This window comes from Anolis sagrei, chromosome 4 (assembly GCF_037176765.1).
Source record: "Anolis sagrei isolate rAnoSag1 chromosome 4, rAnoSag1.mat, whole genome shotgun sequence".
Lineage (NCBI taxonomy): Eukaryota > Metazoa > Chordata > Lepidosauria > Squamata > Dactyloidae > Anolis > Anolis sagrei.
The window spans coordinates 75,643,598-75,668,360 of record NC_090024.1 but is presented as its reverse complement, the minus strand read 5'-3'; the positions used below and the strand labels follow the sequence as shown (position 1 = coordinate 75,668,360).

The window sequence follows — 24,763 nt, the reverse complement described above, 5'->3', positions numbered from 1 at the left end:
ATTTATGAACAACTTTTCTAAGCCAATTTGCAAGCTACCAGGGCATTTCTTGTGATTGTGATAGTCTCTACTTACAATTTAAAGCAGCACATTTGTTTGTAAACTTGCATGCTACAGCAGTGTACCTCAGTAAAACCAGGTTATAATTCTATTTTTGTGTGACTATTCTCAGCTAACTTTGTTGTTGATTAGATATATTATATTCATGCATAACAACTCATCCATCATATGGCAAAAGGTACTATTTAGCATCAATTAGGCTGTAGGAAATAAGAGTAAAATTTAAGTCGTGCCATCCTTGATCCATGGTTAAGAAAAGTTAACAATGATTTAGTGTGATGTTAAACTTCAAGCCATGATTTTTTAAAAAAGTAATGCTAGCCTAAAATGCCATCATTCTGGTAGCTGTATTTCTGAACAGAAAACAATAATTACAACCATCATTTTACCTCTGGAGATCACTAATACTAGGGACTGAACTACAGAGTGCATGGAGACATAAAACAATCATCTCCAAACAATGGCTTGTTTATATATTGGAAGTTCAAACCATTACTTTGGTGATAACTCATATAAACCAACCACAGCCCGGCGTGATTATCTGAACCGAGCCATAACTGTTTCCAAAGAGTTTAGGTTTCAGGAGGGAAATTTAGGGCGCAAGTAGAGAAAAAGCAGCATAAGCAACTAGGAATGGCTGCAATATTTAGGAATGGCTCCAGGATCAGCGTTTTTCCCCACTCATCCATGTTTGTAGCATAAACATGAGATCAGAGGGGCTGCCAGGCAAGGGAAGTTTTCTTTGCCAGCCTTGGCACGCCATAGATTTAAAAGCTCAAACTAATGTAGAGAACCAGACCAATGGTGGATCTACACTGTAGAATTAATGCAGTTCGACACTACTTTAACTGTCATGGCTCAATACTAGGGAATCAAGTGTTGTAGTTTGGTGAGGAAAAAGACTTTCTAAAACTGTAACTCCCAGGAATGCATAGCATTGATCAGCGACAGTTAAAGTGGTGTCAAACAGAATTAGTTCTACTGTGTAGATGCATCCTTAGTTGAACAAACTGAGGGATAAATCTTGCCACACTATAAAGCGGGATGTTGTTTAGATAAATCACTTTCTTACCCTAATCTTACTTAAAAAGACACAATGGAATAGTCCTATGTGTATTAGTCTACTCTTGATCAGAAATCCTAGCATGCCAATTTTATTATGGCATTCATTTCTACAGACTATCTTGGGTCTGTGTTTATCCCTGAATGTATAAAACAAATCGAAAACCTCCAATTAATTGCCATTATGTTTGTCTTTTTCTGACTGATTGAGAAAATGTTTACCTTTTAAATCACAAAAATAAAGTTTCATTTAAAACCCGATAAACAAACTCAGTCTGTTTAAAATGAGGTATGTTGAAGCTATATTTTTCAAAAATTACTTTTTTTGTCCTACCTCAAAAAATCACAGTCTGCAAACCTAAGGACATTTTTTTTCTCAAAACTTCACGTCGTAAGAAATAGTATTTTGATCCTGAAAATATTTCTGAAGAATACAGAAAAATGTGCATCATATTTTGGCATAAAGACTTTATGCTATTACTATAACCATTTTTGTAAAAAAACAAAAACCATTTCATAACAGGCGATTAACACTACTGCTATTTAAGCTATAGAATAACATGCATTCTACTCTTGGTAAACTAAGTAATTTCCATTTTTTTCTACACACACTAAGATGAAGATTAACACTACTGAAATAATAATATCCAGTTGTACTATAAAAAGGGAAACGAAGGACAAATTAAGGCTATCGAAAGTTAGGCAAATTAATAAATAATGCAAGACTGAAATATACAGTGATGCAGCTTGCAATTAATTTTCTCTTCTTTTTGATTATTCAGATGAAAATCCCTGTAGAACTAAGGCTTTGTGATTGATTTTTAAAGAGAATTCCCTCATGCCTTTCATTAAAATAGTCTATAACAATGTTTTGTTGCCTAAACATTTTTATGCTTTTTAAATATGCTTGGCCCAGGAAAAGTTAAAGTCTGATGACGTTAAGTATTCCAACTTTGTCATTTTAACCTTTAAGATTACAGAGCTAGAATTCTGAATGCGATCAGGCCTTAGATGTCAAGTAAATATGTTAGCAGGAATGAATACATGCACACACACAACATCTTGTAATGTATATGAGAGCAGTATTAAGCACTTTAAATGGCTACCCAAAGAATTATTTCAAAAACTGGATTCTTTGAGAAAGTTACCAACATTTTTGTTGTAGCCACATACTACTAAAATCAATGAAACTTGCTTCAGTGTTGTAGATTTTAATGAGCAAAAATAGTCCTTCAAAATGTATCTAAAACCTACACTTGCCAATGTCTTTATTAGGTACAATGAAAGTGCACATATATGTGAAATGTTCAGAGTTTACAGGCCATTCCCATCAGGCCAGGCATGGGAGATCTGCTTGAAGCTCGAAAATAATCTGGTAATACCTTTTAGCCATTACTCATATATATTTTCTATAAATGTCTGACTGACTCAGGAATGTACTCTCTATAAGAAATATTTTCTACATGGTATAGAAGATTTTTTTCTGTGCCCATGTCAAATACAAAGTTATCCATAGCCATAGTCTACGTCAAAACATTTGTGCTAAATCCAATGAGAATTTCAAATAACTGAACTGTTGGACCAGGTTCCAAGCAAGGAATGCCAGTGAAAACTGACACTCCAGTTATTTGCAATACCTCAATGGAGCAATATCATTGTAAGCAAGTACTGAATTACCTTTAAGGGTACTTGTCAAATGTTTAGGTGGTAAGCAATACACTTCTATATGAAACACATCCATCTCTGCAGAGAGAGAGAGAAAGGGGTGGGGGGAGAAAAAAAAGATGGAATTGGCAGCATCTTTAGTTAGTATTTTAAAGAAGTCTTCAACTCACAATTATGCCAGATTTTTTTCCTTTACATCTAAAGAATTTTAGTATTCTCTTGTTCAAACTTTTTTTAAAAAGAGAACGATACCCTCCCCCCCTTTCACTTGTAAGTAACACTGAGCTATATTGGCCTAATAATTCAATATTCTATTTAATTATTATTAAATTGTCTTCAAGATTATCAGATTTTTTTGAAATTGTTATAATTTGAACTGCATATAGGAACAATACTATAAGAGCCTGTATGCATACACCCTTTAAAAAAAAGGTATCATGACGTTTTTCCCTGCTTCTGATACCAAAGCAACATTTGCACATGCCGAGTAATACCTTCAAGAACCTATTTCCTTTTCTTGCTTCTTCACCTTCAAACGAGTGCTTCAGTTCTTGTTTTTGAGAGTTGTGCAATTTAGGTTTTAGTACTCTGCACAATGGATTTCACAGAAAAACTATTCTGCTCTAGATCATCTCTCTGTGTGTGTTTTCATCATATAATTTCTAATGTTATATGTGAGATACTTTACCGTTCTTAGCTATATAGGTCAATACAGTTCAAAGTATATTCTCTAATGTAATCTGCCTTTATCATTAATTTTGTTTTCCACATTCTTCTAGACTACTGAACAGGACATTGTTGACAACAAATAAAAATGGACAGGACATCGTCGACAACAAATAAAAGAAAAATGTTGAGGAAAAATTCAAATGGTTTCTATAGTTAATAAATGCTGGTTGTTCACCTGGTGCTGGTTGAACACCCAAAGATATCATGTTTTATTTCTAAATTATTGAAAGAACTAAATGTCTGGAATCAAGTGTCTTCTTCAGTATATATATGATAGAAAATGTATATGAATTAGAAATAAATGCACTCCCCTATTGCAAGAATTAAACCCCATTAACCAACTTCTAGAAAATTCAAGGTGAACTAAAAATATTTCCTTCTGGATGATGTGCAACGTTAAAACTTAAAATCAAGGGTGTACAAGGCTCTATAAAGTATAATTCATCTCAAAACATGGGAATCTGTCATTTTTTTCATTCAACTAAGCTTCCTGATTACTAAGAACTACTCATATAAAGACTGACAGCTTTTTCCCTGTTGAGTTTGTCAGAATGACAAAATATTTTCTGCTGTATTTTAAAATGTATTTTTACTTATGAAAAACTATATTATGGCTGTAAAACACTCTTTTTTTATATAAATGAGCAACTCCAGTATCATATATGCACATTACAGGCAAATAAACCGTCTTTTCTCCTTAGCTGTGCTATCTATCAAATATGCATTACATCTTTTAAAAAATTAAAACATTTTCTCTCAAATTAATTCTTTTAAACTCTTTTTATGATAGCTTTGAATCCCATAAAGAAAGATGAATTATCACATACTGAGCCCAAGCTGTGAAACAGGAGGAGATAAATAGAGACCCCTACTGTGTTTAACAACGTAGAAGAAATTCCAGACTCAATAGAAAAATTTCTGTCCCTTTTCCACAGACCCCCATAAGCTGATAATATGACTGTGAACAGTGGAGGGCACTCTTGCTATGCAAAACTTACACTGACCTAGTGCATGCATTTTGATCCATCCAGTGGCCTAAATTTCACAATTTCAGTTAACAGCTACCTGTGGAATAGTCAGCAAATGCTTTCTGTTTAAAACATACACAGCATCTAAGGAAACACTAGCACGTCTCTGTGAACATAAAAGGAAGACATCAAATATTCCATGCTCTTTTGACTACCTGGAAAACTGCATCATCGTGTTTAACATTGAATAATGCATTTTTTTTGTTAACAGGTGGTAGATAACAACTTGAATCCTGGCAACTAATCCCAATATAGTGTACACCTATTCAATCAGTTACTGAATAGTGAGCCACTGGCCAAGTACAACTGAACTATTCAATGGATTGACTCTACTCACAACTAACCATAGGATTGAAGCCACAGATTCTGTGGCAAAGCAATCAATTAAACCAGTGTTTCAGACATTATAAATTGGCTGGTATTTCCTTGTATTCAGATTGGAATATGAGGTTTCATTAGATGCTAATAACAATGTTAAGCTTTGATTGATTTCACGATGAAACATGAAAAACAATAAAATGGAATAACAGAAAAGCTTACAGAACTTTAATGTGACTTCCCAGTTACATATCCTGCCTAGCTATTTTTAAACTAAACTACTGATTAATAAGTGGGGAATCAGAAAACACTGACTATAATTTTGATGCCATAGACTTTTCTACAGAACCAATCAGAAGCGCTTCTCTAATGGCAGCGGAGCTATTTGCATATGTACATATTACCAGATCCGTTCTGGACTCAGGCCTTGACAATCTAGTAAAGCTTCACTGCTCTACCTCAGCAATTAAAATCCTTCTAAACCAATAAATGAATAAACCTAACACACATTCGTTGCCATCATGCTTATAAAATATTGATACAGATACATAATGAGATACATGGTTGGAACCTAGTTTTTTGAGGATGTTTTTTTAGAGAAGGAATTGCAAAGCCATTGCAATTAACTAAAGAAAAGCTGTATCAGCAGTAGCAAGGTTAATTAAGCAATTAAAGCCTGCATAAAAGAACCCACCCTCCACCTTCTTCAGGACTGTAAACACTCATGTTCAAGTAGATGGGCGTTTGATAAGCTGTACAGAACGTATCCAAAACTCACGAGAATCTCTAGTTAACACTCAGATTCGGTGTTAACACTTAACAGAACAAGTGGTAAGCCGTGCTTGCCAAGGTCAACTGCACAGATGTACTAATTGTATTATGAGCTTGACATCTAGTGGCCACCCCTGGCAGGGCAAAGCAGGCAAAGGTTAAATCAGCAAACCTTGTCAAAGCACTTCTAACTACCCACCCTCAGGGAGAGTCCATCGGATGCTTGTTGGCACTTCATGCAATCCCACCTTTTCACTGACAACAAACAAAAACTTCTGGTAGTGCATTGAGCATGAAAGCACAGGAAGCAGAAAGGGTTGGCCCTGAATGCTAGAAGTAATTTGTGTGCCTGCACTGCATTAATAATGAAAGCATTACTTTGTAAAATATGTAGACATTTTAATGCCATTGTCAGGGTGGGCTTCCAGCAGACTGCATACATATATTTTTAAAAACTGTACTGGCAAATTTTAAAATATTTTTTACAAGAACTACTTTTGAGTTCTGCATTGCTACTGTAGCTTCATGAAGTAATTAGACAAAAGAATCACTTTCTCTCTGCTGGTCTCTGCTGATAAAAAAGGGATTATTAATGTTTTATATTTTCTACAATATCTATATGCTACAAATAGCATTGTTTTGGGCAGTCATTCTGCAATTCATTTAAAATGTCAAAAACTCCAATTTATCTCAAGGAGATTGTTCTCAAACAAGTTTATATAGACAACATACACTTCCTTTTCATGAATGTTTAACTTTCTTTTCCTAGTAATCAACCAGAAAAATCACCTTTTAAAAATAAACCTTGCCTATAATATAAATGTTAAAAGTGAAATAAACAATCTGTTTCACGTAAAATGTAAGCATAATTGCAAATTTAAAAGAGCATAGGTCTGGATCTGCATTATGACTTATTGTAATACAAGACACTTTTATGAAACCTAAATATTTCTTCACTGTTTATAAAACTTACTATAATTTTGTAAACAACACACACAATTTAAATATTTTCGACCCCCTCCCCCAGTTCCTCATTTATTTAAAGTGTTTTAAATAAACACTTTAAATAAATATCCCAATATCCCAATATCACTGTAGATCTGCTCCCATTATCAACAAAACTGAATGGATCTTGTTCTTAGTAATGAATGTTCTCTAGATCTGCTACTGTTGGTTTGGCACTCTGTCAACAAATCATGTAATGAAATGAAACCCTCTGTTTTCTCAATGCTTTAACAGATGTAGTAGCCAATTACTTTTTCATTGTTCATATTCCTGAATATTCATATTTAAAAATAAAGAGAAGTGTCTTTAAGAAAATTTGTAATTAAAAACATTCTGGCGAGTAAAGTGGTTAACGTTCCTGTTTAGGAATATAAACAATCAGTTGATAGTTATTGTACGAATTATAACAATCCAATGTTCTTATTCATAGAAGGCATTTGTTTCACTGCCTTCTTCACAAGACATTTTTATATTAACCTACAAAGAAATCATCATCTCTTAACTTGCTTTATTATTTCAATATTAAAATATTCAATGTTTTAATCTATTCTTGCTCCTAAAGCATACTTCAAGGGAGTTTATAAACTGTATGTAGCATGTTTGAAATTACTGTAATACACCTGTATATTGTAGGTGTAAAAGTCCTTTAAGTTAATTCCCTTTCTTCGGGCTAGTGACTAATCAACTGAAGTTTTAAAAATAGTATTTTAAACTAAACAAACAAAAAAAACCCCCACTATTTTAAATAGACTTTTTGCCAAAAGTGATACTTTAATGTTGTGACTGCCGTCTTCTCTCATGCTCCAAAGAGCATTACATGTCACAGAATAATAGAAACTAACACACATAGAGTGCTTTATTCTTTATAATTTCCATGGAAAGTTTAAAATGTTGTGCTCCCCTGTGATGAATAATTCTACACAATAATAGTCTGTGTTACAAAGAAATGGAAGGACTAAAACCCTTCTAAAACATCTAAAATTGAGTAAGTCTCCACATGTTCAAAATATATGATTTTAAATATATGAATATGAATTCCAATGAGTAGAATTTTAAGGCAAACAATCTGAGTATAAAGCATTTTTCATGTAAGGTAAATGTTTCCTTACCATGTATTGCCAATCACATGACATTATTATAGGAGTTGCTTATGTTTAAACCTAAGCCAGAATACGACTTTAAATAGAACAAAATGCATTCTCAAAACATTTCTACAATTATTTTGAATCCAATTTCTGTTCCTTTAGAGTCTTTTTTTGTGAATGCTAAGCACCATCAACCCCCCCTCCCCACACCAAAAAAGCCCTAACTATGAATGCATTCGGTCAGAAGTGTGTACAATGCTTCTATTCGCTTTAACAAAACAATATTCTTCATAATACTACTAATCTGTTGATTTAGAGACAATAATTTCAATGGGAATGGAAAGTCTTGTGTTATTTCACATAAAACTCATTCAGAAAAGAGAACAGCAAATTCACCATATTGGGTTTTATAACAACTCTTTCAGTTATTGTGCCACTTTTCATAATGGCCATGTTTTTTTCAATATGGCACCCTCTAAAACATTTTGTGCTTAACTACCTTTTGTTCACTACTTGTCAGTATAAACTGCTACCCAGATTCTAATTAGTCACCACATGTAAGCATTCATTTTCCAAATTACCAAAGGCATGAGCTATGTTTTCCATAACAAACATTTCAAAATGGTAACTTATGTATGTTTGTCACATTCCCACCTACCTGGGAATACTCTATTTCATGAAATAAAGTTGCACTGTGCTACATATATTTCAACCATTCTTTATTGTATTTCTCTAAAATGTGTATTGTAACACTGCCATCTGAATTGCCTGGCCTTCGTCTAACTTTAAAGATGGCCTAATGTTTATCCTCCACTCTGTCAAACTGTCTGTCAGGCTTCTTTTTGCTACTGTGTAATACAAAAAAGCACATTCAATTTTAACAGCTTTTCTTAATGAAACTACACTTCAATGCTGAATAAAATAAAACAAAACTCTCTTGCCAATAGATTAGTAAAGTTAAAATAACAAAAATAATAACCTCAAGGCAATTAGGAGAACTAAGATTTGATATACATTAAGAATAAGAATTCCTTTAAAATGTTACAGATCTACTTTTTAACCTTTCAATATGGTGTGGGCTAGTTTGCGGCCTGTTGCAAAACAAGAATGAGGAACTGTAGCAATGCCTTGGCTCTAACACAGCAAACTGAAATGAAGAGGATTGACTGTACAAGATATGTCAGAACTCTTTAGCAAGCTTCTTGTTCCTGGATATCGTAAAATATTTTACAAATAAAAGGTATGTATACCTAATTAGATACAAATAATGAACCCCCAACTAATATAGCTACCTATACTGTAATTTATATATACCACTCTGTTCATGTGTGTGAAAACGAAAGCGCCAAATGCAGTCAGGGCTACCTCAGCCTGTTACTAAATGCTTAGAAAATTGTATAGCGTCTATAAATTAAAATAGATTTTATTTTTCAGAAGGAGTATAAGACAGTTTGATCACAACACTCTGAAGCAGAAAGGTATTTTGCATTGTTGCGTTTTAAGGCTGCTGTGAAAGCCGATTTTGGGCTATTCAGGGACCACAATAATAACGCTTTTAAAATTCCTCACTGGGATGCAATGTAGTCCTTTTGATGGCAAGACTGTCTTTCTCATTCGGCAGAAATAAATCCATTCATTTGATCATGTAGTCATTGAGGGCAATACAAAACAAACCAAGTGTGAGAAATTCTATGTGATGAAGTAAACAAAACAAAACCCCCAAAAAGGAAAAAAGAGAGAGAAAACCATTTCCATGACAAAAAGATTCTTTGTCCTTAATCTACACACCATATGCAAGCGTTTCTTTTTAGCATATCTCCTGTTCTAATCTAGGGTGACATGGCTACATATATAAGTGTCTCCAAAGAAGAAGAAAACCCTCCTAGTTGAACAATTTTCTTCAATTTATTAACTCACAAGAAGTGCCATAATGAGCCAGAGAGGATTCCCCCCCCACCACCACCACCTATTTTAAAACAGCATGTCTTCTAAATTCTTAAACTAAGGAACTCAAAACACTTACCAGGAATTTAAAAAACACACAAATCTGTGGAGACTGAGGAGATGTTTAAATGGCAATTTGCTTCCATTCAATAATTTTTACATCAAAAAGAGCTGTTAATAATATTAAAACAAGTTTCACATTGTTTTTACAATTCAGCTGCAAATCCAGGGAACTTGTTTTAAAGCCTTTGCATTGCTACCCTATCCAATAAGATTTTTGCAACAGTATTTCCAATTCTCTTCTGGAGTCCTTTTAGGAAAAGGAAGTGATAGGAGTGGAAACTCTGAACATTTCCCAATCTAACAGATGAATTCGCACTATAAAGTTAATTTCAGTACCTTAAGCTTCAAGGTTATAATAAGTTATTTAAAATAATTTAAAACCCTTTGGGGTTCGGTTCCTTTCCCCAATGAAAGACTTTTTTAAAGCCCTAAAATTGCCTGCATTTTCTTGAGTAAAGTAAAAGAAAGATGTGTTCAAACCATTTCAAACAATGGTTACCTGATTGTACAAGAAATGCAACTGATAACAGTCTGCAAGAGAGAATGGAGGACTTTGTTTCATCCACAGGAAAAAGTGCCACTTGTGGTCAAAAGAAACCCCCACAGTGACAAGTTTTACTGTTCTGTATAGGGCCCTTCCACACAGCTATGTATTGCAAGATATCAAGGCAGAATATTCCACAATATCTGATCTGAAGTAGGTTATTTGAGTCCACACTGCCAGATATTCCAGTTCAAAAAAGATAATGTGGAATTTTATTCAGTTGTGTAGAAGGGGCCAAAGTTTAAAACTATCCTGGCTCAAAAATGCAAGCAAAACAGGACATCCCCTTTAAAACCAGACCTAACTTGTTTCAGGTGCACATTTTCCAGGCCCAAATCAAGCCCTATCTATCAAGACCTTGCATGGAAGTCATGGAGGCTCCTCAGATCTGAGAAAGCCACCACAGAGGTGGCCAAGGGAAGTAGGCTTGTGGCAATCTGCCCCAGGCCAGGCCTTGGCCATTCTTTAGAAGCTGTACCTTTCCCAGCCAACCTGATCCCCTCTCCTTATCCTGGGTCCCACAACCACGGAGGAGGTCCCACAACCACAGGGGAAGAGAAACAACACACCCACCTTTCCCGACCTCTTGGCCTCCGCTTTGGGCAATTGACGTCCTCAGGGACACCTCCTAGCCCTTCTCCAAGTCCTGTCCTTGTTGAATTTTCATTTTCACCTCTGGCGTGCCCTCCCAAAGCGACCCTAAACAGGGCCTGCCCTACTCTCGGTTTCATTAATTTTCTCAGGGGAAAGGGAAGCACCGCGTGGGACTTCCGGAGAAATTGGGAGACTGCAAAGGGAGGGGGATTTATAGTTCGCCAACGGGCATCTCTCTCTCTCTCTCCTCCTTCTCTAGGCCCTTCCACACAGCCCTATATCCCAGAATATCTGTTTTGAAGTGGTTACCCAAGGGCCCTTCCACACAGCCAAATAATATTCCACATTTTCTGTTTTGAACTGGAATATATGGCAGTGTGAACTCAGTTCAAAGCAGATATTGTGGGATTTTCTGCCTTGATATTCTGAGCCATAGGGCTGTGTGGAAGGACCCTGAGTCCACACTCTGATAATGTGGGATTCTGGGTTATAGGGCTGTGAGGAAGGACCCTGAGTCCACACTCAGATAATGTGGGATTTTCTGCCTCGATATTCTGGGTTATAGGGCTGTGTGGAAGGACCCGGAATCCACACTCAAGATATTGTGGGATTTTCTGCCTTGATATTCTGGGATCTAGGGCTGTGTGGAAGGGCCCTCTGAACTTCCTGCTTTGGAGAAAGGCGACTGGTGGGGAGGGGGAGAGCTCGTGGGAGCGGTTTTGCCTTCTGTGGAAAGTAAAACTCCAAGGCAGAGGGCAGGAGAGGTGGTGGGTGTGTGGGGGAGGCAGGAGGAGAGGAGGGAAGAGTCCCGTTTCTCTTTCGCGCAGGAGCGAAGGCAGGAGGAGGATCTCCTCGCCAGCCCCGCCGCTGCCTCTCTCCAAAAGTCCAGCCATAATTCAAGCGACCAGGCGCACGCAGGAGAGCCTGGGCGGAAAGGGGAGAAGAGGGGAAGCCAAGCCGCGCTCTCAAGTCCCACAATACACCCGACTTCCAGAGCCTGCCTTGCTTAATTCCAACTTCCTCCTTTTCCTCTTGCCCTGTTAGGAGAAATCCCCGGGATCAAGAAACACGCGTTGCCCACCCACTCCTCTCTCTCTCTCTCTCTTCTCCTCTTCCCCTCCCTCTTTCCTCCTCCTCCCCCGACTCATCCTCCTTACCTTGCTCCGAGAGCACCTCCGCTTGCAACTCCTCGTCCGACTTGAGATGCTGGGGCTTGGCTTGCTTGCGCCGAGACATGCTGCTAACTGAGGCGTCCCTTTGCTCCTGCTTTTTGCAGAGACATCAGCGAGAGGTGGAGCACTGCGGGGAGGGGAGGACCGGGGGGGTCGTGTCTGTGAGTGAGGGGAGAAGAGACAGACTCGGTGGCCTCGGAGGGGAGAGTTGTGGCCTCAAGACCCCCCACTTTTTGGGACTTTGGAGGCAACTGGGGGATTACTTTGGGGGGAAGTCAGGAGCCAGGGGAGGCTGCAGCCGAGCCGGGCTGGTGCTGCTGGAGGAGGAGGAGGAGGAAGACGGGGCGGCTGCGCGGCTGGCGCATGGGGCTCCGTAATTATGAGGGTGAATAATGCATGGCCGCTAATGAGGCTGGGGGCGAGCGCGGATTGGCCCGGCTCCAGCGGAACTCGGGCTGCATATGGAAATGAGGCGAGGGCGCGCGGCAATTAGTCGCCCGAGGATGCGCCCCTCTCTCTCCCTCTCTCAGCCCGGCGCCCGTGAAAAGAGGCGGCACCGGACGCAGGAAAACAGACACACGTACACACACACACACACCATCCACGCTTTCTCTCTCTCTCTGCGTGTGCATTCACTGGACACCGCACAAGTGTAAACGCTGCATGGCTGAAGGGGAAACCCTCCTCCTCCTCCTCCTCTCCGGGGCTCTCTTGTCTTTCCTTCTTCTTCTTTCCTGCCTCTCCAAATTGCTCCGTGCCTTTTCCCCCCAGCCAGGTTGCTCCTGCGCCAGAAGTTCAGCCTGCCTCGCGCTTCACGTCCCAGGCGGAGTTGACTTGCTTCAGAGAAGAAGAAAGAGGAAAACTTTTCTTGCTGGCTTGCCTTCTCTCTCCGGCTCTGCTTCTCCTCGTTCCGGCGGCGGAAGAGCCCAAGACTACGGGGGCCTTTCGCCCCTTGCTTTGCCTTGCCTTTTGTTTTGCAAGCCAAGCGCTTCCTCTCTTTCTCTGTGTTTGTGCCGCCGCCTCCAGCACTTCTGCGACCGCTCTGGTGGTGGTCACTTCCTGTCCCCTGGCAGGAGGAACTTTTCTTCCTGTCTCTTGTTTGTCTCTCCGAGGCAGGTTGTAACGCGGGGGGCGTGCGAGTGAGGGAGGGAAGGAAGGGAGGGAGGGGAAGGCCCCCTTTCCCTCTCCGGTGCCACTCCTCTCCCCACTTGTCTCCTTCGGAGGAGCTGCGCCCTCAGCTTTTGTTTGGAGAGGGAGAGAGGCAATGCTTCCCCGTCAGAGGGGGAAAAAGAGAGAGGGAGTGTGTGCAAACCTCCGGCGACCCCCAGCGAGGCTTGGAAGGGGTGTGTGTTGGCGGTAGCGGTGGTGGTGGTGCTGGGGGCGGACGAAGGGGATTGTTGTGGTGCTGAGGGAGGGAGGAGAAAAGGGTGGGTATTCCCTCGCCGCCTCTTCCTCCTCCCAACACTTTCCCCGCCGCTCCCGCAAAGTCTCGATTGGGTGGGAGAGCGGGCAAGCGCCAATCCAGGCTTCCTCTTCTTCCTCCTCCTCCCTCCTCCTCCTCCCTTTGGCGAATTTCGGCGAGAAGAAACTTTCAAGTTTGAGAGCGGCGCGTCTCGCGTGGCAGCGGCTCCTCCTCTTCTTTTTTCCTCCTCCCTTTCCCTTATTTTCCCCCTCTGCTTCTGCGCCCTCTCGCCGCCGGATGAGCAGCTCCAGGCCCTCAGCTTTCCCCTCCTCGGACACCTCTCTCTGCCGTCTTTCCCACCCCTTTCCATTCCTTCCTGGCACTTCCAACCGCTGGCCCTGTGTGTCCCGACTCCCTTCCTTCGGACACGCTTTCCTCTCTCTGCCGTCTTTCCTTTCCCTTTCCATTCCTCTTCGTTCTTTCTAGACACTCCCAACCCATTTGGTCTGTATGTCCAGATCTCTTTCCCATCCCCAAGTGTAGAACTCACCCACAAGTCGCTTCCCCTCCGCTCCTTTGAAACCCCTTCACTCCCCCATCTCTCCTTTTTCGGGGAAAAGGTCGCTTTTCCTGAGTTTAGTCCACTCAGTGTCCCTTTTCCCAACCGAGGACATCTTCAGGATGAGCCCACCGTCCCCTTTTCATTGGGAAACAAAATAAAACACAGCCAACCCCGTTAAAGCAATCAGTTTTCACTGCTGCCTGTCTTCTTATTTTTATTTTTTGGTCAAAGACAGACCCCCCCCCCAAAGATAGATATAAACATTGTCCCCCCAGATCATTTATTCCTCTTAATATCTGAAAACAAAACCCAGAAACAAATCCCTTTAAGGATATCTGTCGAGTTAGACCCCGCCACAACATTCCCTCTGTTTTAGAGTTTGTGTCCACACAGACGCCTAACTTTCCTTTATTATTTCGTGGTTGTTGGGTTTCCAAGGCCCCTTCCACGCAGCTATATAAAATCCACGTTGAACCGAATTATACGGCAATGTGGACTCAAACCAGTTCAAAGCAAATATTGTGGGATTTTTCTGCCTTGATATTCTGGGTGTGTGGAGTGGCCCCAAGTGTGGTTCCTCAGTCCCCTCTCCCCTTCCCCAAATGTAGGGTTTGGAACTTGTTTTTTATGTATTGTCGAAGGCTTTCATGGCCGGAGTCACTGGTTTGTTATGAGTTTTCCGGGATGTATGGCCATGCTCCAGAAGCATTCTCTCCTGACATTTCGCCTGCCCCTATGGCAAGCATCATCACAACCTCAGAGGATTGTTTTCAATGTATTGTCGAAGGCTTTCATGGCCGGAGTCACTGGTTTGTTGTGAGTTTTCCGGGCTGTATGGCCATGTACCAGAAGCATTCCCTCCTGACGTTTCGCCTCTGAGGATGCCTGCCACAGATGCAGACGAAACGTCAGGAGAGAATGCTTCTAGAACATGGCCACACAGCCCGGAAAACTCTCAACAACCCAACTTGTTTTTAGGTAATTACAAAACTCCTGTCACGTTTTGCCACCTCAGATGGGCGAGAGGGTTTCTCGGGTGTGTATGTATTTCCAGAGAGAAAACAAAGGAAGAGAGGAAAAGTGTGTGTGTGTGTGTGTGTGTGTGAGAGAGAGAGTGACCTAAAGCTCAACCACAACAGGGACCTAGGCGGGCTTTTGTCTGCTTTGCCACCCCCGAATAAGCAGCCTGGTTTCCACCCCGGCGCCTGAGAAGAGCAAGGGCGAGGAGCTGGGATGAGGCGCGCGGGGCCGGCGTGAGATCCCGCCGCTTTCTTCGGGGCGCGTGGGTCTTTCTCCCTGTCAGCTGCCTCCAAGTGGAGTGATTTAGCCTGACAGCAATCTTTCCTTGCGAGGAAGGCCCACTTGGCAGCCCAAGGATCCACCCGTGCGTCAACAACAACAACAGAATTGGCCTAAGCGGGTTGTTAATGCGTTGTTAACCATTTTGAAGAAACACCTTCAGAGAGAAAACGTCCCCTCTTCCCAAATATTGCAATATTTTCTGTCCGTTTCCAATCCAATCGTCCAAAGTGTTATTCCTTCGTAAATAAAAACCAAAACATGTCTCCTTGATAAGAGTTTAAAAGATTTGGGGGGGGGGGGGGGGAATCAAGAAGGCAGCGAGGGAGAGAGTTTGTGAGGCTGGAAAGGAATATCTATATCTATCAATATCTATACACACACACACACACACATACCAAACACACACACAACAGGGACGCCTTCGAATGTTTTCCCCGCATTCATATATATATATATGTATGTATGCATATATATGAGGGGGAGACATTCGAAGACATGTCTCCCCATACACACACATAAACAGGCACACCTTCGAATGTTTCCCCCTCATATATATATATATATATATATAGAGAGAGAGAGAGAGAGAGAGGTATGTATGTATGTATGCATACATATATATGAGGGGGAGACATTCGAAGGTGTGCCTGTTTTATGTGTGTATGTGTTTGGTGGATACTTTGGGGTGTTTAACCACTACAGACACTTCCAGAAAATGTCGGATTTGGGATCTCCCATCAGAGAGAGGCTCTGGAAGGCTTTCATGGCCGAAATCACCAGGTTGTTGTCTACTTTCCGGGCTGTATGGCTATGTTCCAGAAGCATTCTCTCCTGACGTTTCTCCTGCGTCTATGGCAGGCATCCTCAGAGGTTGTAAGACCTCGTATGTTCCAGAAGCATTCTTTCCTGACGTTTCTCCTGCATCTATGGCAGGCATCCTCAGAGGTTGTGAGACCTCATATGTTTCAGAAGCTTTCTCTCCTGACGTTTTGCCTGCATCTATGGCAGGCATCCTCACAACCTCTGAGGATGCCTGCCATAGATGCAGGCGAAACGTCAGGAGAGAATGCTTCTGGAACATAGTCACACAGCTCAGAAAACACACCACAACCCAATTCAAAGGTGTGCTTGTTGTGTGTGTGTTTTGATTGACATTTTTGCGCGTTTAACCACTACAGACACTTCAAGGAGATGTCGAAGTGGGATCTCCCAACATTGGTGGGAAACTCGCGTGTCTCCCCTGAAAAAAAAAGAATACACGAACACGCGCGCCATTGAGTTCTCTTGGCGGAGATGGGAGGAGAGGCCACTGAGCTGGGAAGTTGGCGGGCTTCCGAAAGTTTATGCCCTCCTCTTCTCTCTCCCTCCCCCGCCTCAGTGGAAGTGGGTTGCCTCTCCACTCGTCCTCTTTACCTCATGCCTACCATCACCCCTCCCCCTTAATCTCTTCTTCCATCAAATGGAGGCACACTTGTCAGATCGGGGGGGGGGACTTTTGTTCTCGTGCGCCTTCAAGTCCTTTCCGACTCGTGGCAGCGGTTTTCTTGGCCAGTTGTGCTCAAAAGGAGCTTGCCTTGACTTCCCTCTGAGGCGTTGAGAGAGTGTGGCTCTTCCCAAGGCCACTCCATGGGTTTCAGTCACTGAGTTGAGGATTTTGAAGTCATAGGATGGAGCTACACTGCAATGTAATACCGTTATGAACTGCGTTATGGTCTGTATAGACCAGGCATGGGCAATCTTAAGCTCTCCAGGTGTTTTGGACTTCAAGTCCCACCATTCCTAACAGCCTCAGGCCCCTTCCTTTCCCCCCTCAGCCGCTTAAGCGGCTGAGGGGGAAAAGGAAGGGACCTGAGGCTGTTAGGAATGGTGGGACTTGAAGTCCAAAACACCTGGAGAGCTGAAGTTTAAGCGACTGAGGGGGAAATGAAAAGGCCTGAGGCTGTTAGGAATTGTGGGACTTGAAGTCCAAAACGCCTGGATAGCTGAAGTTTGCCTCTGCCTGGTCTACACTGAGCATATAATCCGGTTCAAACTGCATTCTATGACACAGTAGATCCAGCCGCAGCCCGACGCTCAAGCCAGCCTTCGCACCTTTTACTCTGAAGTAAATCTCACAGTGTCCAAAGCAGCGAATGACAGGCATTCCACGAGAGAAAAAAGCCCCACTCTTCCTAAAGCCTAAAGAATGCAAGCTTTGCCCACTCTTCAATTAGTATCCCCCTCCTTCCTTCCTTCCTTCCTCACACAAACACACTTGCTTGTGTGTTTGATGCTCCCGACTTTTGAGCTTGGAAACCGAATTAAACGTATATAGAGCTTGACGCCAATCCACTCAGGACGGGAGCTGAAGTGAAATTGCGTGGCATTCAGAAATATGTATATAATAAAGAGGTTTATTGTCGAAGGCTTTCACAGCCGGACTCACTGAGTTGTTGTGAGTTTTCCGGGCTGTATGGCCATATTTCCAACAGATCTCACAACGTATTGTCGAAGGCTTTCATGGCTGGAATCACTGGGTTGTTGTAGGTTTTTTCGGGCTATATGACCATGTCCTAGAGGCATTCTCTCCTGACATTTCGCCTGCATCTATGGCAAGCATCCTCAGAGGTTATGAGGTGTCACTACCACTGAGGCAGTTAAAGGGGAGGGGGGTCGGGGAAGGGTTAGGGTTAGGTAGTTTTTTTCGGGCTATATGGCCATGTTCCAGAAGCATTCTCTCCTGACGTTTCGCCTGCATCTATGGCAGGCATCCTCACAACCTCTGAGGATGCCAGCCATAGATGCAGGCGAAATGTCAGGAGAGAATGCTTCAGGAACATGACCACACAGCGGGGGGGGGGGGGCTCACAGCAACCTAATAAAGAGGTTGGCTGTGCTCTAGAAGCCCCCACGTGTGGGAATCCTCTTCCCCACGAAGCTGGGGAACCTTCCACTCCGAAAGGGAAGTGGATTGACTGAGGAAGAAGCCAGGAGCTTAACCCAACCCAAACTTAGTTTCCCTCTCCCCCATTTCCCTCCTGCAATTAAATCTAATTTTGTTAATTGTCCTTTCCTTCTGCTTTTTTAAAAAAAAAATCCCTTTTTGTTCTCCTGCAAAAGAGGCGCGCAATCATTTTGTCATAATATTTTGCCAGTGAGTAGTGTACTTTATGAGAACGTTAATGAGAGATGTACAATTAAGCGGCTTTGTATCATGGAGGGAGAGAAGTGGGGCGGCGGGAGAAAGAGAAGAAGAGGGGCTAAGCGGAGAGATTGATTTCCCGCAGTCTGCCTGGGTGAAAGGTTTAACCTTTCCTGAGAACCTGGATCTCATTCCCTACCAACTCTGGCTTGCAGGGAAAGTCCCCCAAACCTTTGAAGGCGGGCTTCACGTGTATAGGAAGCGGCTTTCTCCCTTTCCAGGGTTATTGCGAGTACGTTTTGCACACACACACCCCTTTCCAAGATTTCTCCTCATTGGAGGTATAGTCGCCTATGTATCCATTACACAGGCTTCAATGTATACACAGTCTATCTCCCTTGCTTCTTTGGTAAACTTTGGCAGATGCAAAACAACAAACAGAGAGGCGAGAAAGGTACACACACACAACATCCTCCTCTTGGTCCAAACTTCGTTCCCCCTGGAGAGGAGGAGATATGACTAGATTAATATTATTATTGGTAAGGAGAGGTAATTGATAACACCACCTGCCACTCCGGAGCAATCAGGATGATAAATGTTTCCATCAGAGGGAAATCTCTGCTTGGTCTACCACAGCCTAATCCAAACAGCATGTCAAATGTCAATTATAAAGATGTTTCCTTTCTGTTACATTTTTCCCCCACTCTTTTTTTTTTTTTTTTTTGGAGGCGGGTGGTGTTGGGAGCGGAGGGAAGGTAGGTAGGCAGCAAAGCGTCTCCGCCATCTGATTTGAGGGTTTTCAGACCGTTTCCCTTCTCTCAGGAAGAAGAAGAAGAATACCCAGGAAAGTTCCCAGGCTACACACAGCCAAGCCAAGCGCGCCTCCTCCTCCTCCTCTCCTCCTCCTCCTCAGCTAAGAGGCCGTCTTTGGACTTCCTCCACATTAGCTCTGTTTCCTCCCCTCTCCCAATTAACACACACACACGAAAAGGGCTCTTTCGACACACGCGAGATAACTTTGATGTGTAGATCCCAAAGTAAACATCAGGAGCGCAGAAAGAAGAACCGAGGTGCTTAACTAGGGTAAAGAAGAAGAAGATTCTCCTGCATTTCGCTGTAGGATTAATGCAGGTTGACACTACTTGAACTGCCAGGGCTCAATGCTATGGAATGCTGGGAGTTGTAGTTTGACGAGGCGCATAATGAACATGCATTTTATTTCTGGTGTGAGAGAATTGGCCGTTTGCAAGGACGTTCCCCAGGAATGTGTTACCCTTCTTGTGGGAGGCTTCCCTCATGTCCCCGCATGAGAAGCTGGAGCTGACAGATGGGAGTTCACCCTATTCCCAGGAGCCCCCAGTTGCGCAATGGGTTAAATCCTTGTGCCGGCAGGACTGAAGATTGACAGGTCAGAGGTTGGAATCCGGGGAGAGCGGGGATGAGCTCCCTCCATCAGCTCAAGCTCCGAGGATGAGCTCACTCTGCCAGCTCAAGAATCCGGGGAGAGCGGGAATGAGCTACCTCTGTCAGCTCAAGCTCCGAGGATGAGCTCACTCTGTCAGCTCAATAATCCGGGGAGAGCGGGGGTGAGCTCCCTCTGTCAGCTCAAGCTCCGAGGATGAGCTCCCTCCGTTAGCTCAAGAACCTGGGAAGAGCGGGGATGAGCTCCCTCTGTCAGCTCAAGTTCCGAGGTTGAGCTCACACTGTCAGCTCAATAATCCGGAGAGAGCGGGAATGAGCCCCCTCTGTCAGCTCAAGCTCCCCATGCATGAGAGAAGCCTCCCACAAGGATGGTAAAACATCAAAACATCCGGGCACCCCCTGGGCAGCGTCCTTGCAGAAGGCCAATTCTCTCACATCAGAAGCGACTTGCAAGTTGGGTTTAACCCATTGGGGGGCTCCAATGACCTAGTAAAACTACAACCCCCATGATTCCCTAGCACTGAGCCAAGTGGTGTCAGACTGCATTAATCCCACAGTATTGATGCGCCTGTCTCTGCCCAGACAGATATGCGTGGTAACGATACCCCTGAAGCCATGGGAAGCATATGAGCTGGGAATGTGTTGTCGAAGGCTTTCATGGGCGGAATCACTGGGTTGGTGTGAGTTTTCCGGGCTGTATGGCATTGTTCCAGAAGCATTTCTTTCCGGACGTTTCACCCACATCTATGGCAGGCATCCTCAGGGGTTGAGAGCTAAAACCTTCCTTCCTTCCAATGGCAGTGTCTTTTCAGGCCTCTGCGGTTTAGGATGGCAGTTTACATGCTTTGAAATGAAATCCTAGAGAGGAGGGGTGACTGTATGTGGACAAGCTTCCCTCCGGTGTGTGATTCGAATGAGGTAGTGTGAATAATGCGAGATGGATGCGCTACAAAAAAGCCAGAACCTATCCATGTATTTGCATTCATTCATCCCCCCCCCCCCGCCGCCTCTCTCTCTCACACACAAATGCCTACCCCTTTCCTCTTGGAACAACACATAGATTTGTCTATCCGTTTCCTCAGGCCCGATTTATATTTTCAGCAGTTATGAATGTATAGATTTGTACATAACACGATTTATATTTTCAGCCGTGCTGAGTGTGGCCCGCCTCGCCCTCCTGTAGGAAAAGTTTGCCTCCTCTCTTCTGCGTCTCTTTTTAAAAAGGGGGATTATTATTAGCTGGTATTAATAGATGCACAGGCCTCAAAAGACGAAATCAGCTATTGATAATTGCAAGAAGTATACGGCAGCTACTGTATCGATCGGCTTGTCCCTTATTCCCCTGGTATGGGAGAGATAAGAAGACACACTCTTTAGTGCAATATAATTTCTTTTGACCTATCTGCTTGCTACAGACTTATGATGAATAGCCAGAGTGGTTAAAGTCCTTTATCACGAAAGTTGCCCCTTGATATAATATTGATTCTTTATAACTAGCTCCAAACACAAAAATCAAACTGTCCACTTGGCCATCATCATCATCAATATCATCACAAAAGCTCTGGAATAAAGATCAGCCGAGGACGGAGAACGCTTCCCTATAATCTGTCCTCCTAATCTTTATTTGCTGATGATGAAAAGGGGGGAGAAAAGGGGGAGGGAGAGGAAAAAGGAGGAGGGGGAGATGGTGGACTGTCATCTGAACCAATACAAAAAATTAGGCAAAAGGAAAGCGCCTTTTCTCATTTATTTTTTAAAAGAAAACAACAACAACGGGAGAAAAACAGGAGGGGAAACAGGGAGGAGAAGCTGGAAGGAGGGAAGAAAGGAAAGAGGGAGGGAGGGAGGGATGGAAGAAGTAAGCAAGCAAGCAAGCATCTGGCCTCCTTGTCATGCTTCGGCTTGGCAAGGAGAGGGATAGATACTATGGATGCCTGTTTGGGACCTCTTTCCCCCTAAAATAGTGTCCATAAAGTCCCTCAAATAAAGATTAAACCCGATCCAAGGATGAAATCTCGTCGTCCCCCCCCCTTCCTTAAAATGCTAGATTTCCTTATCAAGATATGGGATGCGTTTCATATAAAGCCATCAAGAATCGCTCTGAGGTGACAGGTATACAGTGTCGAGGCGTACAGTGTATGTGTGTGCAAATAGAGAGGGAAAGAAAATCCACTTAAAATCCGGTTTCTGCCTCCTGCAGAATTCTGGGGTTTGTAGTTTAGGGAGGAGCCTTTAACAGCCTCACTAAACTACAAACCCCAGAATTCTGCAGGAGGCAGAAACCGGATTTTAAGTGGATTTCCTCCCTCTAGTGTGATGAAGTGAAGGCAAACTAGATAGACATTAGGCACACTTCTTCGCCTGCTTTCTCTCTCCTTATAAACATATAGTAATTGGGTGCTTTTGCTCAAGCAAGGAACACATGGAGGGAGATGAGAGGGGAGTAATTGGCCCCAATCCCTCCTGAAACAAGAGTGAAATAGACTCCTCTTTAAACATCAGAGTTGTGCGGAATTGGGGGCTGAAGGGGGAAGAGAGAAAGCGCTGGGAGACCAAAGCCAATCACCCCCCATTCATTTCGGCCATCTGTCTGTATTGTGAAAACAGCTCTCTTTACTACCGGGAGTTAAGGGCGCCGTATATCTTTCCCTAGCTAGGAAAGTGTGGCTCCTCCTCAGCCACCATCACAGCGCAACTCTCCCTCAGATGCTTAAAAGGAAAAGGGGGTCGCACTAAAAAAAAGTTTGGGGGAAAAAAGGCGCGTGTCCTCTCATGAGGTATCTGTGTGGTTTCCCCCCCCCCCTTCTTTTCCCGCCTCGAAGTGTAAAATAAATAATGGAGGGATTTGAAACATTTGGGGGGGGGGGGGACGGGACGCCTGGGAAGGAGTTTTATTGAAAAAATGCGGGTGAAAAAAGGTGTATGATTGATGGAGGGGGGAGGAAACCGGCTACTGGTGCTCATCAGCGCCCAACTCTTGAGTTGTTGTAGGTTTTTCGGGCTATATGGCCATGTTCTACAACTCCAATTCTTGTTTCTTGTCAGTCTCTCCGTCTGCTGTCCGTCCTTTTCTCTCTTGGAAACTTTCCTGATCCTGAAGGAATGGCGCGGGAGTCATTAAAACACACACCACATTACATTGTTAGTGACACACTTTATAGCCGTGCATCACTCCACGACACAGTAATCCAGTTTTACGCAGAAACCAATCCTTTATAAGAGATAGGGACATGACATATTTTACGAACACCTATATATATGGCCCACGAGGTCTCTTCCAACTCTATGATTCTATGATTTTATGATTCTGTATAGGTGTCCATATATATATATACGGTGTGGGCCATATATAATATAGGTGTTCGTAAAATATGTCATGTCCCCATACAGTTTGTGTATATGTCCCTATCTCTTATAAAGGGTTGGTTTCTGCGTAAAACTGGATTACTGTGTCGTGGAGTGATGCACGGCTATAAAGTGTGTCACTAACAATGTAATATGGTGTGTGTTTTAATGACTCCCGCACCATTTCTTCAGGCTCAGGAAATATATATATATGTGGACACCTATACAGAATCATAAAATCATAGAATCATAGAGGTGGAAGAGACCTCGTGGGCCATCCAGTCCAATCCCCTGCCAAGAACCAGGAAAATTGCATTCAAAGCATCCCGACAGATGGCCATCCAGCCTCTGTTTAAAAGCCTCCAAAGAAGGTGCCTCCACCACACTCTGAGTCAGAGAGTTCCACTGCTGAACAGTTTTCCCAGTCGGGAAATTCTTCCTAATGTTCAGATGGAATCTCCTTTCCTTTTCTGCTGCACTGTCTTAGTCTCCAAGGCAGCAGAAAACAAGCTTGCTCCCTCCTCCCTATGACTTCCTCTCACATACTTATATATGGCTATGGTGTCTCTCTCAGCCTTCTCTTCTTTAGGCTAAACACGCACAGTTCTTTAAGCTGCTCCTCATAGGGCTTGTTTTCCAGACCCTTGAGCATTTTAGTCGCCCTTCTCTGGACACATTCTTCAATTGTGGTGCTCAGAATTGGACACAGTATTCCAGATGTGGTCTAACCAAGGCAGAATATATGTGTAAAAGTAAAGATTTCCCCTTAACATTAAGTCTAGTCCTGTCTGACTTTTGCAGGGTGGAGCTCATCTCCATTTCTAGCTGAAGAGCTTAGACACCTTAGACACCTCCAAGGTCATGTGGCCAGTATGACAGCATGGAGTGCCATTACCTTCCTGCAGAAGCAGTACCTATTGATCTATTCACATTTGCATGTTTTCAAAGTGCAAGGTTGGCAGAAGATGGGGCTAACAGCAAGAGCTCACCCTGCTCCCTGGAGTGGAACTGCCAACCTTTTGGTCAGCATGTTCAACAGCTCAGTGGTTTAACCCGCGGCACCACCAGAGGGCCCCACACACACACACATACTAGGGGTGCGCAAAATTATCATTACTCTTCGTATTTTGTATCAAATTTGTTAAATTCATGTATATGAATAAATATTAGAAAAATGCAGGAAAGGGGTGTGTGTGTGTGTGGGTGGGAGGGTGGGGGATTTAAGGATCAAAACACTCACCAATCATTTAAGAATCAAAACACCTCCCAAGGTCAGTTTAATTTTCAGTAGAAGCATTAAGCAACTTTGGTAAAGCCAAGAGAACATAAAGTGTTTTAAAAACCAATTTTGTTTTTCTTTGACCCTATGGTCATAAGGCACTGAGGGCAGAACTAACTACCTTGGGTAGCAGGCTGAGAACCCAGCATTCTTACAAGTGTAGTTTGGGAAGGAGTGGCCTCCAGTGGCAGAGAATGCAAAAGGCCCTGCCCTAAACTACATTTCCCAGAATGCAGTGCTCAGTGTCAGAAAGCCTCAATGGCATCAGCTGTTTACAGTCAGTCTAATAA

General features: G+C 42.9%; 1 protein-coding gene across 5 annotated transcripts in view; it reads right to left on the bottom strand.

Annotated features, from left to right (window-relative positions):
• The window catches only part of SALL3 (spalt like transcription factor 3), a 25,505-nt gene extending 11,947 nt beyond the window's left edge, over positions 1-13,558 (bottom strand). For 2 of the 5 annotated variants that reach the window (XM_060774949.2, XM_060774950.2), the window contains exons 1-2: positions 12,026-13,556; positions 2,800-2,865 (exon numbers count right to left, since the gene is read on the bottom strand). In XM_060774949.2, coding sequence (XP_060630932.2) covers positions 2,800-2,865; positions 12,026-12,104 — 145 coding nt within the window. In that variant the 5' untranslated portion in view covers positions 12,105-13,556. Of the gene's footprint in view, positions 1-2,799; positions 2,866-12,025 lie in introns of all 5 variants that reach the window. The other 3 variants (XM_067467482.1, XM_060774953.2, XM_060774951.2) reach the window with 3 other exon arrangements.
• Positions 13,559-24,763: the final 11,205 nt, after the last annotated feature.